This window comes from Podarcis cretensis (assembly GCF_951804945.1).
Source record: "Podarcis cretensis genome assembly, chromosome: 2".
NCBI lineage: Eukaryota > Metazoa > Chordata > Lepidosauria > Squamata > Lacertidae > Podarcis > Podarcis cretensis.
Window position 1 is genome coordinate 84,116,397 of NC_137171.1, and position 13,408 is coordinate 84,129,804.

At 40.9% G+C, this 13,408-nt stretch overlaps 1 protein-coding gene across 5 annotated transcripts in view; it reads right to left on the reverse strand.

Moving 5' to 3' along the window:
* Positions 1–13,408, reverse strand: part of ARHGEF3 (Rho guanine nucleotide exchange factor 3) — a 110,548-nt gene that overhangs the window by 90,352 nt on the left and 6,788 nt on the right. The window contains exon 2 of one of the 5 annotated variants that reach the window (XM_079965051.1): positions 11,305–11,397. The exons of 1 other annotated variant lie outside the window; for it this stretch is intronic. In XM_079965051.1, coding sequence (XP_079821177.1) covers positions 11,305–11,397 — 93 coding nt within the window. Of the gene's footprint in view, positions 1–3,709; positions 3,832–11,304; positions 11,398–13,408 lie in introns of those variants that run through there. 3 more of the 5 variants (XM_079965059.1, XM_079965053.1, XM_079965055.1) reach the window with 3 other exon arrangements.

The window sequence follows — 13,408 nt, forward strand, 5'->3', positions numbered from 1 at the left end:
GATGATGTACAGGCGGTACATTACTCCAGCAAAGCTAGGGAAAATGTACAAGACAGGGAATAAGTTTTGCTGGAAGTGTAAAACTAAAGAAGGTAATTTTTTCCACATGTGGTGGACATGCGACGAAATGAAGAAATACTGGGAATATATTTACAATGAGTTAAAAAAAATATTTAAATATACATTTCCCAAAAGACCAGAGGCTTTTCTTCTGGGAATAATTGGGGACGAAATTAAAAAAGAAGATAAGACATTATTCCAGTATGCTACAGCTGCCGCTAGATTATTAATTGCCCCAAATTGGAAAAGCCAAAGTATCCCACCAATTAGTGATTGGCAAACAAAGTTATTCGAATTTGTAGAACTTGCAAAAATGACACAAAAAATTAGAAACCAAAAGAATACAAAGTTTATTAATGAGTGGAATAAATTTATGATTTATATTGAAGGGAATTACAAGAACCTAAAAACTATAGCAGGACTGATATAGATCTTACGATGTGCAAATCATTATAATTATCAACTGCAGGAGAAATAAACTATTCATATTAAGAAGCCTGAAACCGGGAGGGATGGAAGTCAATAGATGTGTAGAAGAATGATTAAAATACTTAAAGATATAAAGATATAAATGAGAAGACAAAGAAGTGTAATGGAAATCGACATTGTTTATACGTTATGTTTTGATATTTATTTAGTTTTCTTTTTTGTGTGTGTTGGGGTTTTTTACAACTGTTGTAACCGTTGATTTGTTTTTCTTTTTGGTGATCTAATGTGAAAATTAATAAAAAGAATTAAAAAAAAAAAAAGAAGGCAGAGGGACTCTCAAGTCCTGCCCCAGGAACAAAACTTACATGAACGAATGAACAAAGGGCAGGCAGGCTGAGACATGGAGCACCGCCCCCACACCCCATGCAATGGCTTTGCTGGCCAGGAAGAAGGAAGCCAAGAAGGGTGAATGAGTGAGGGGTGGCACCCAGCGCCCCCCCCCCCCCCGCTCTTCAGCTCTCTACCACTCTTTTTGTGCTGTTTCTCTACCATTTCCTGGTTCAAATTATATATTTATTTCATGGCAATGCACACTAACACTGTTGCAAGCAAATGCAATGCGTGTAAGTGGAGGATACCTGTATAGTGCACTGAAGCTATAATCCTAAACACAGGAGGTTAAGCTTGATTGGAATCCAAGAGTTTCACTTACAAGTAAATGTGTTCAGAATCAGGATGCAAGATACAAGAATAATATTCACTGCAGAATATCAGTGTCAAGCAAAAACTGAATATTTATTCATTGGGCGAAGATCATCATACTTTTGGCTTCACAGAATGCTATAACAGACCACCCAAATGGACATTTATTTGATATAAAATGTCTATTGCTGTAACTATCACATCATCTGAAAATTAGCACTTAATACCCATAAGCGACCAAAGAAATTACTACATCCATGCTAAAGTTTAAATGACTCCCCTAAATACCCCAGGGGAAGAATAAAGGAAATATGCTGCTGAAGATGAGAAACCATCTTTCAATATTTATTAGAAAACAAGTAAATATAGTCAGGCCTCCTTAGATAGTACTAAGCAAAGGAAGCATGAACTCTGGGTATACATACAAAATCACTTAGTTGCCTTACACCTTAAAAATAGGGTAGAGGTAAAGGGACCCTGACCATTAGGTCCAGTCGTGGCCGACTCTGGGGTTGCGGCACTCATCTCGCTTTACTGGCCGAGGGAGCTGGCGTATAGCTTCCGGGTCATGTGGCCAGCATGACTAAGCCGCTTCTGGCGAACCAGAGCAGCGCACGGAAACACTGTTTACCTTCCTGCCGGAGCGGTACCTATTTAGCTACTTGCACTTTGATGTGCTTTCGAACTGCTAGGTTGGCAGGAGCAGGGACCGAGCAACGAGAGTTCACCCAGTGAACTAATAGCAAACATCTTGGACAAATTCATATAAATGTTTAATTAAGCAAATATACAAATATACTGTTTATCAATGAAGTTGTGTTTTCTGAGATGCAGTTTTAATTTAAGATGAAAATAAAGCCCATACAAAACATTAATCCACCTTTATGGCAATTGTTGAAATGATAGGAGAAAAACAAATGGCTATTCTTGGTGAAGTCTGCCCCCTGCTGTTCAGTGTTGTTAAATCCCCATTATAGAAAGAATGTAGAACAGCACCACTTTACACAGGAATCAGATAAGAATGGACTCCCTTGAAGAAATGTTTCAGATCTGAACACACTGTGCAAGAACAGCTTAATCAAAAAAATCTGTTTGTTTAGAATAGGGACAAATGTAAGGTTCTACACTTAGGAAGAACCAGATGCACAAATAGAAGATGGGGAGCACCCGGATTGCCAGTGGTACATGTGAAAAGGATCTAGGGATCTTAGTAAATGACAAGCTTAACATGAGTCAACAGTGTGGTGCAGCAACAAAAAAAGTTAATGCTATTCTAGGCTACATCAACATAAGTACAGTGTCCAAATAAGTAACAGTACCACTCTATTCTGCCTTGGTCAGACCACACCTGGAGTACTGTGTCCAGTTCTGGGAAGCAAAATTTAAGAAGGATATTGACAAGCTGGAATGTGTGCAGAAGAGGGAAACCAAGATGATCAAGTGTCTGGAAACCAAGCCTTATGAGGAATGGTTGAGGGAATTGGGTATGTCTAGCCTGGTAAAGAGGAGACTTCGGAAATATGATAGACATCTTCAAATATCTAAAAAGGCTGTCAAATGGAGGATGGAACAACCTTGTTTTGCTTCAGAGGCAAGGACCCAAACTAACTGATTAAACTTACAAGATAGATTTCAACTAAACATTACTAAGAACTTTGATGATAAAAGCTGTTTGACCATGGAACAGACAGGAGGTGGTGGACGTTCCTTCCTTGGAGGTTTTTAAGCAAAGATTGGATGACTATCTGTCATGTATGATTTAGTTGAGATTCCTGCACTGCAGGGGGTTGGACTAGATGACCCCTCAAAGTCCTTTTCAACTCTACCATTCTGTGTTTCTATGAAATCTAGTGTCTATAAATATTAAGCACAACTCTGGTGGAGAGGAAAATCCTGCAAATTGTTTCAAAACAATTTTTGAATGAATCTTCTAGACATAACATAAATTAAATATATGATCCCGTTCAAACTCCTGATGTGGATCACAATTCAGCATCTCTGCAACATACAAGGAAGTTTTCTTTGAGAAGCAAAACACTATTTCTAGCCAAGGAAGCATTTCTGAGTACGCAAAGCATCTTTCTTTTCACAGAACAGAAAACCACAAATATGTGTGTTTTGGAACAATCCAGACTAATTCTCTATCTCAGAATCCTTTTTTTGAGGGTGGGGGGTTGAGAAGACTTTGATCCTAGTTACTATTCTCTGCACCTGAATATCTACAACCATACAAGACAATGTCAATTTAGTCAGTCACATCCATTGCTTCCCCACATTTCCCCAAAAACATTTTTTGATGTTAGAGTCAAGCTCATTGTTAAAACTATACAAACAAATGCATTGAACAATGCACTTCGTCAATGTAATACAAGTTATATTTCACCACCTGGTTGCAAGACCACCTCTAAATATTCCTTGATGTATACTTAAATAACCACTGTCATTATCTAATGGCCGTAGGCCAATTTGATATTCAAGGCAGAAGGGAAAGCACAGATAAGGAGTTGGAAACTGTTACCAACCACTCCATCCACACTTGTCTGAAGCTCTGCTCCATAGCGATACTGGAGGTAGAAAGGAATAGCACAGGGAGGGCTGGCAACAGCCTTTGTGCTGTGGTTCCATGGGTGAATGGGACAGGTGGGTTGAACAGCCCACCTATCAATCATGTGATGTCATAATGATGCAGTGTGGTTGACAGATGGGTTGCCCCACTCACCTGTCAAAACTGGCCCATGTGGTTTGCTACCCCTGACATAGTGTCCGTGTCCGCCCTGTCCCACTATCAACCTGCTGTTAGCTAGCTGGCCTATATTTAAATCATGGGTGGCCAATCTCTGACCCTCCTGCCCCAGACTAGAACTCCCATCATCCCTGACTAGTGGCCAGACTGGCCAGGGCTGATGGGAATTGGAGCCCAACAACATCTGGAGGGCCACAGGTTAGCTATTCCTGTAACATCACCCATCCTCATTTTACAGTCCTATCCTTAGATGAGGGTTGGATGATCTAAGTTCCAACCTTACTATTTTATGAAACATGACTGAGGCCACATCTCAAGATGCCTCCTAGGCAGAGTCAGCTGACAAATTATTTGATAAACAATCCAACAAGGGGAGACAAAGTAGGAAAGAATGAGTTAAGCTGCACCAGACATCTTTTTAAATGTAATGGCTATACTATTACTTCTGCCAAGAATTTCCCAAAAGTTGTTCTGTGGAATATTGTTTCTCTTGCACTTCTGGAAATATTTGGCAATTCCTGATGGAAATGGCAACTCCCTTACTTGGTTTCAGTGTTTTTGTGCAATACTTTAAAATCCACATAGCTAAAAACTGTGCCACAACAAAAAGAGGAAGTAGAGAGAGCCAGAACAGAAAGCAAACTGAATTCTCAATCAATGTTTCACCGCAGTGAAGCTATTAACTTTGGAACTGATCTTTTGAAGTGTCAAACACATGTAAATTTATATACTGTGTGCAGCACTTTGCTCAAATTAGGGAACATAAAGTACATGTTAAGCAGCTTCCCCATAGCAGGCTACGGCTTTATACTATACCAGGGGTCTGCAACCCGTGGCTCCGGAGCTGCATGTGGCTCTTTTACACCTTTGCCGCGGCTCCAGGGCGGATACTAACGAGGGGAGGAGGTGCATTGTGCACCCCGACACTCTCCACTGCGGTGGGCGCTGTACTGGCTGTGACGTCGCATGGGGGCGGTGCGTGCATTAGTCACGCACCGTCCCGACGTCACCTTCCTGTCCGTCCGCTACATTGTAAGGGGCATGTACGCTGGTCACTGCATTGAAAGGGGGCATGTACGCTGGTCACTGTTTTGAAGGGGAGTGAAGAACACTCCCCTTCAAAAGGGGAGTGAAGAACACTCCCCTTCAAAAGGGGAGTGAAGAACACTCCCCACACAAAAAGGTAACTTGTTAATTTAACGTTTATTTCTATGAGGAGGAGTAATTCTGAGGGGTCAAACAAAGAAATAATAAAAAGTGACAAAAAAGTTATTTTTATAATGACGAGTTTTGCGGCTCCCAGTTTTTTTTTCTTGGGAAACGGGTCCAAGTGGCTCTTTTCGTCTTAAAGGTTGCAGACCCCTGTACTATGCAGTACTGTTTCCCATTCTGTAATGCACAGTGCAAATAATACATTGTGGGAAATAATAAAAATAATATTGCCAACATCATATGAATCTATGGAGTGGTTGCATTTAGCATACTGTTCTGCCAGCCCAAGATCTCAAGGTCTCAAGATGATAGTTTAGGTAACCTGGCCCTAACAAGTACCCTCCATGTTCAGAAGTCACTGAATAGCCACTGCTAAGAAGCAAAAGGAAAGGGATGTTGCCTTCACGCCCCATATGTGGGCTTCCCATAGTCAACTGGCTAACCACTGTAGAATGCACATGCTGTTTTAGATACACTTATGTTCTGATCAGGGGTGTTAACTTGAATAAAATATTGTGGTGCCCAGGTAAGCCCCGCCCTGCATACCTGATCACATGACAAGGGCACACACAGCATTTGAATGGGAATGCCCATCAACTTTGGGAGGCGGCCCCCTCAAATATATTATTGTGTGGGCTGAAACCCCCACAGCCCCTAGGAGTTAGCTCCTATGGTTCTGATGCACAAAAGCATTTTTGAGGCAAAAATGTGCAGTAGACCAAGCAGTCCCTTTGGGCTGCTCAAAATGTCATGTAAATTATTCTTTAAATGCTAGTTCTGCAAGGGATTAATCAAAAACTACAACTTATTTCCATGCACCTGGATCGTGGTAACTGCATCAAACATCAGAGGTAATGAGCTAATGTCAAATAAACTGCTTTCTGTGAATCTTTATCCTCATTATGTTTTTATCGTGTTAGTCTGTTCTGAGTATTTTTCCACTTAAGCCTGAGGTTCATGTGAATTTTTATTTGCTTCTGGAACCTCTTTTTCTTTTGTCATAAGGCCTATTTTTCTGAGAGCATATATGAGAGACTGAGATCACCTTCTGGACTGCCATCATGTTAACCATTAAAAAACAATGTTTTGCAGTCATTTCTGGGCGTGCAGTACCAGAACTGTTACGCTATGTGACTCATGTTCTCCAAGTGAATCCTCAACTTAACAGGCTCTTTGCCCATTTTCTTGCAACAACAGCTTCCAAGAGCTTTAAAATCCCATGCAATTGTTTCTATTATAAGAACTTAAATCTACTGTTGTTAGGGACACAACATGTACAGCAAGGTATTAAATGTGAACTTATTCCACAGTTACAGATAGGTAGCCGTGTTGGTCTGCCATAGTCAAAACAAAAAAAATTCCTTCCAGTAGCACCTTAAAGACCAACTAAGTTAGTTCTTGGTATGAGCTTTCGTGTGCATGCACACTTCTTCAGATACTTCAGTTGGTCTTTAAGGTGCTACTGGAAGGAATTTTTTTTGTTTATTCCACAGTGTTCCAGAACAGAAGATTTTAAATTTGGTGAACATTACTGCTTCGCTATACAGTACTTAATGTAACATCCGTAAGGCATGAAAAGATTACTCTCTCATTACTTCTTCATTATAAGCTTCAGAAATCACACACACACAAATCAACATCAATTGAGGAGAGTTAAATATGAAATCAATCAGCACAACACAATATCACTTGACAATGTGATAGTGGCAGAGAAAGAAAAATCCTGCCATTAATGTTTTGGTGGCCATCCGAACAAACCTTAAGTTGATTTGAGCATGAAAGTGTTAAACAGGAGTTTAAATGTCTGTAGTCCTCCAGTGATTGCTGGACTGCAACTCCCATCTTCACTGACCATTGTTCATGCTGGTAGGAGAAATCTAAGTGGGGGTCCCCAAAGATCTGTACTGAGACCTGTGTTTTTTAACTTCTACTTGTGGTTATTTATTAATTTATAAATCAACTCTTACATACTGTACCTCTCAACATAATTTACAAACAAGCCATAAAAACTGCTTAAAATACTTTTTAAAAAGAACAAAAAATTACTTGTTATGTGTTCATTTAATGTGTTTGAGAAATGGATCTTAGACGTGTACTGGATAATGCATAGTGGAGAAAACTATGGCTTAGTTTTTCTTTTAGATCCATCTCCACAAATATCTAAGAAAACTCCTGGTTCATGACTCGAGTCTGTCTTGCACATGTAAACAGAGTCAGTTCCACGTGGAATACTATAATCTTGTAAATGGGACAAAAACTAAACAGACTGGAATTCTGCCTTTGCTCACTAGAAAATGTGGGATAATACAGTTAGAAATGATACAAATTCAAGGCCAATGGGGGGGTTACATTAAAAATAGCTTTTCATCTCTAAACCAGTTCTGTAATTAGCTATTACATACAGAATGCAAGAATTTAATCTCTCTCCTTCCAAATTCTAGGTCCACAATGTGTTCTCAAAACATAAAAAGTAACAGAATGAAGGGTTCCAGTTTTCCTGAAAAGTAGTAGTGGGCAAATACAGTAGATAATCACCCTGTCTAGCACTGCTTCAAATGAAGTAGAGGGGAATTAAAAAGGTACAGCTTTAGTCACCCTTCTGCCCTATTAGGATTTGACCCTTGCTACAGCTGCACTCCTAATCCTACCTTGCTCTAATACATGATAAAAAGAAAATCAGTGATGACATGAATAACATACCTGGCAGTCACTGAAAGCTTGAATATCACTCAAGTCATTCCAATTTGTACAGACTTCTGCAGTTTGTCCAAGAAAACTTATTTCCCAATACTGAAGAGGGGCTCTACATGTGTTCTATGCTCCATTAAGATTGGGATCCCCCCACTTATGCAGGGGTTACGTTCCAGGCCCTCACACAGATAAGTAAAATCACATAAAGTAGGAGGCACCCACCAAAAAGCCTCTAAATACCTATTTTCCCGTCCCCCTCTCTCTCTAATTCAAATCAAAATATCGAGAGTTGAAACTCTGGGACCAGCTGGAAGCTTGAGGATGTGCAGAAAAGAGGCTGCTGCTGCTGCTGTGATACCCCATGCACCAGGTGTTAGGCAGGGAGGCTGAGCAGCCTAAACAAAGCCTCCAATCTCTTTGGGACTTCCTCTGCCCTCACTGACATTCTCTTTGGGCTCTGGGGAGGGTCTCACCACAAGCCATGAGGACTATCCAGCTCTCCCCCAGCATTTCCTGGTATGAATCTATCTATCTATCTATCTATCTATCTATCTATCTATCTACCGTAGTTTTCGCTCCAAAACACGCACTTTTTTGCTCCTAGAAAGTAAGGGAAAATGCCTGTGCGTGTTAAGGAGCGAATGCACGGATCGGAGCCATGGCTGCCGTCAGTCAAGCAAAGCGGGAGCCGCTTACACACTCTACGGGGCTCTCGCTTTGCTTGCTTTAAAGCGACCTGGAGCCGGGGAGGAGGGAGGGAAGGAGAGCCATGGCAGCAAAGCAGCCGCTTACACGGGAGGAGGGACAGACGCTAGCAAAGGTCCGTGCGCTCTCTAAACAGAGCAATGAGGCTGCAGAGGGACGGCAGGAAAGATAAAATTTAAGCAACCAGCAGCAAAATAAAACCAACCTCGAGCTCTGAGCCACGCAGTGAAAACCAGGAAGTTAAAAAAAAAAGGCTGGGGATGAGGGAGAGGGGAAAACTTCGCAAATCCCCGCGTCTCAGCTGATCCGCTGGGAGGGAGCAGCTTGTTTTCAGGCAGGATAGATTCGAGCATTGTCTGGGTCCTAGTGCCCCTACCGCTTTTTTGTGCTCCACTCTATTGCTGCTATGGGGGACGCAAGTGGCGCTGTGGGTTAAAGCCTCAGCGCCTAGGGCTTGCCGATCGAAAGGTCGGCGGTTCGAATCCCTGCGGCGGGGTGCGCTCCCGCTGCTCGGTCCCAGCGCCTGCCAACCTAGCAGTTCGAAAGCACCTCCGGGTGCAAGTAGATAAATAGGGACCGCTTACCAGCGGGAAGGTAAACGGCGTTTCCGTGTGCGGCTCTGGCTCGCCAGAGCAGCGATGTCACGCTGGCCACGTGACCCGGAAGTGTCTCCGGACAGCGCTGGCCCCTGGCCTCTTAAGTGAGATGGGCGCACAACCCCAGAGTCTGTCAAGACTGGCCCGTACGGGCAGGGGTACCTTTACCTTTTACTATTGCTGCTGGTGGCTGCTTATCACTCAGGCTACAAGGAGGAGCGTTTTTACACAGCTAATGGCGAATCCCCTGCAATCCAAGTCCTCCTCACTTGCTCAAATCTATTCTGCCTCAAAACAAGGAGCGGAAGGAAAAGGCTGCAAACTGTTAAATGGAAAAAAACCCAGGCACAGGGCAAGTACCTTAAGTATACCTTTAAAGCAACAGTGCTCTTTCCCTCCCTCCTCCCCACTCAGCTCGCCGAAAAGCTCCTTCTCCACGCGTGCTCCTTGTCCCTTGAGTGCTTTTCCTTCCCTCCCCACTTAAAACGTGGTTACAAAGCACGGATCCACATGGATCCTCAGGATTTTTGCATTGGGCTACCCCAAACTCACCATCAGATCACATGTCTGTGGCCACAGCATGAACCATAAAAATCATGCACCCACTGTTTCGTTCAGAATATTTTTTTCTTGTTTTCCTCCTCTAAAAACTACGTGCGTGTTATGGTCAGATGAGTGTTATAGAGCGAAAAATACGGTATCTATCATCTATCAAATGAGTAGAATGCCTGTATAACATGCTCAGAAGGCTCACGTCAGGGAGTGACTGACCTTGTATAAAGTTGCTACACAGACAAAAGTCCTCTTGGAATACAGCTTAAAGAGGAATAAATGATTGCATGCACCAGGCTTATATTATGCTAACAGAAAACTAGCAAGGGGGGTGGGGACTTCTATGACAAATAAATATGAGGCACAGTGGTATATGGTTACCAAGCTCTGGCCTGGCCTCCTGCCATTCTGGCCAGCACTTATATTTCCTTAATCCAGCCCCCTTGCTCCTCCTGTGGCTGCCTCTGTCCAATCAGCCTGGTTGAAATTCCTATTGGCTGTTTGCTAGAACCAATCACAAAAGATACACCCATTTCCTCTTGCCCTTTTATGGGAATCAAAAAGATATATATTCTTCTATCTATAAATGACAAATAAGTAGTAATATATCTTACATGTGTCTCAACAAGGAACCTTAATTACCAGCTCACCTCGCCCTATTGCCCTCCAAAACAAATGGTTTAATCTTAATTTTTTATCTTAAACAGATGTCAAGGATCTTGAGTTCACATCATCACTGAAAGATCTCCTTCTCTTGAAGGTCTTTTAAACAAAGGCCTGACAACCATATGTGTGCTCTAATGATGTTTCCTGCTTGGCAGGGGGGCTGGGCTGGTGGCTGATGGCCCCTGTGATCTCTTCCAACTATATGAAATAAGAATCTAGCATAAGGATTTAACATTTCTTAGCTTCTAATTCCTTTGCATAATTACATTTAAGCCAATATATTTAATACATAACATAGATAGCCTTTTAGAAGAATAAACCTTTTCAAAGTAAAAAAGGAAGGAACATTTTACAGCCTCAAAATAAGATAGAAAGAAAACCTCTTCTCCAGCCAAGCCAGTTGCCTTTTTCACTGCTCTTGACCTTTCAACCTTAGGAAAATATGGCTCAAGTTTAATGGGAGGCACATGGTTTTATTTTACTATTTACCCACTCTTAATTATGTTTATCTCTTTTTTTTATCTTCTGTAATATATAGGGTCAGTGTAACCTTGGCTGTCAGCCTGTAATTCCCTTTGACTTTGAGAATTGTTTTCTGCTATAAATCAGGGGGCCCCCTTGTCCAGGAGAATAAACATCTTGCCAAGGTTCTTAGGCAGCTGGTCTTCTGCCTGGCATGAACATTTGAAAATCTTTAAGCTCATTTTAAAATACAGGCCCTGATCAAGCCTTAATAAAAATGCAGGCTATGATTAGATGCCTCACTAGCCTAGGGTTACTAAACTGAAGGCACAAATGTAAATATTGTATTCTTTCCATTCAAAATGAAGGCTGCATATCACGTTCTTCCTTTGTCCTCCTTATTTCAAAACTACAGTATCCGTTTGCCTCATGTGTATTCTTTCTCTCATGAGAAATGCAACAATCCAAGAAAAAAAGTTGCCTTACCATGCTGTGTTTTCTTCCGTCTCTCTTTGGGCACACTGGCTTATCACTGTAGGGCTGTTTATAAGAATGGCAGGTCTACTAGTGTTCATTGCCCTTAAAGAAAATACAAGCCTGGATTGAGCAATTAAAGAAAACAATTTACACATGTACACTTCCACATATCTATGAAATTTTTACTATTGTCTCCTCGGTGCAAGTGAACAAGATTGCTTTCGCTATCAGTAGCAGTTAGAAGGTATGCCATGGATTGCCACAAATAAGGTAGAACTAAGAGCACCCCTGTTCAGATACACTTTCTTTCTTCTCCATTTGCTAGCAGTCTGGCAAGCATCAGAGTCAACTACAGTGGGGGTGGGGTCCTGAAGCTGGTGGACACTTACTTCTGCATACTTCATTTTCAAGCCACTTCAAAGAAACACACACACACAGCATTGCAGTGACATTACTGTCAATGCTACTGTGATACTGTTCTATCCTCCCCCATATTCTTAATTAAGCTTCTGAACTCTGGCAGCAACTCTGGCAGCAACAAGGAGCAAAGAACAATGCAAAAGATGCAAAACAACAAATCTGATATCCATTAATGTTTGTTGCAATTGTAAGCCCCCAACAGAGGAATCTGATTTTTCTACTATGCAAAAAGTTGGGGTAAGGTATATTTGTCATGAATGATTGAGGTGAAGATAAAGGAAATGAGAAACAAGCAGAGTTTTAGTTGTATGATAAATAAGTCAACTGAATGTTAGGCCTTGTTTTGTCAACTATCCCCTCCTCAAAACAGCTAACACAATTTGCCTTTTGTTTTTATCTCTGAGTGTGTGCCAAGACAGTTGGTGTCAGTAGGATTATGCCCACAGGCTATGCAAAGCAGAAGTGCTTGAAAAGCAGCATTCAGAGCTAGCTCATTACTATAATATAATATTCAATTTCTACCATTAAGTTTTAGCACTGTAAATGTGCCAGCAATATTCACCCTCATTACAAGGTCTTTCAAATAAAATTGCAAGTAGATTTAGAAGCTACCATAAAATATTACCGACCACAATTACTGCCAAACTACAATGAATGAGGGCTCCAATACAAAGGTGGCTTGTTGGTTATGAATAAAGCCTGAACTCAGCCCAGGCAATTTCCACAGCCCACCAAGAGACACACAAGTTACAATGCAAACTAGAAGTTTCTTTCAAGAGAGTCACAATCAAAGACAGAATTTGCCAATAGGTGGATCAGCAAAGAAAGGTTGCCACTTCTTTATTGACTCTGCTCCTTTGCTTTTCCTGGAATAATACTTTCTTAAGTGCTTTCAGAATAAAACGAAATAGCATAACAAATGAAAATAGAGACAGGCCTATCCCCTGACCTATAATCAAATGCATATACTTTAATACAGTAATAATAGTAAAGGCAAAGGTACATGAAAGAACCTTATCTAACAAGTTATATTTAAAAACAAAAACATACCTTTAAACCCTACTGGAAAATCAAAACTGAGGATTATGTTCTAGTATCAGGAGATGATGCACTCCAAAGATAAGGAATACCACAAGGAAAAAATAAGAAGTAAAGCATACTATAAGGCAAAAAGAGACAGGGAATATAAAGTGACCAGATAAATAAGAAGAATGATTATAATAAAGATAAATAAGCTAGCAAAATTGATGTCTACATGGAAACTAAGCCCAATTCAGGAAAAAAGAGGAGACACCTGGATAAAAATTAGACCTAATAAAAACCAATGTGAGCAGCAAAATTTAAGAAAGGAAAGCAGCTGAAGATAAGAAATGATAAGCCTATATAAAAGGGCACTGCAATAATGAAGTGCAGACAGTGGGTGATAATCAACCAGTCTGTCTTTTATTTTCAAGTAATACCCCCAAAGCTCAAAGATATGCAAGAGTGAGAAGTGAAAAGGAAAAGAAAAGGATGAAAAGAAACATCAGAATTAAACTTCCAAACAAATGGGGATTTCTTTACACAACTCCCCCACAAAAATAAAAGGTTAAAAGAGACAGAAGTGGAACTATGATGTCATAAGAAATTTCAGTTTTGTATAAATTTCATTTTTAAAAAGACATCCATGAGAACACAACTACAAGGCAAGCAA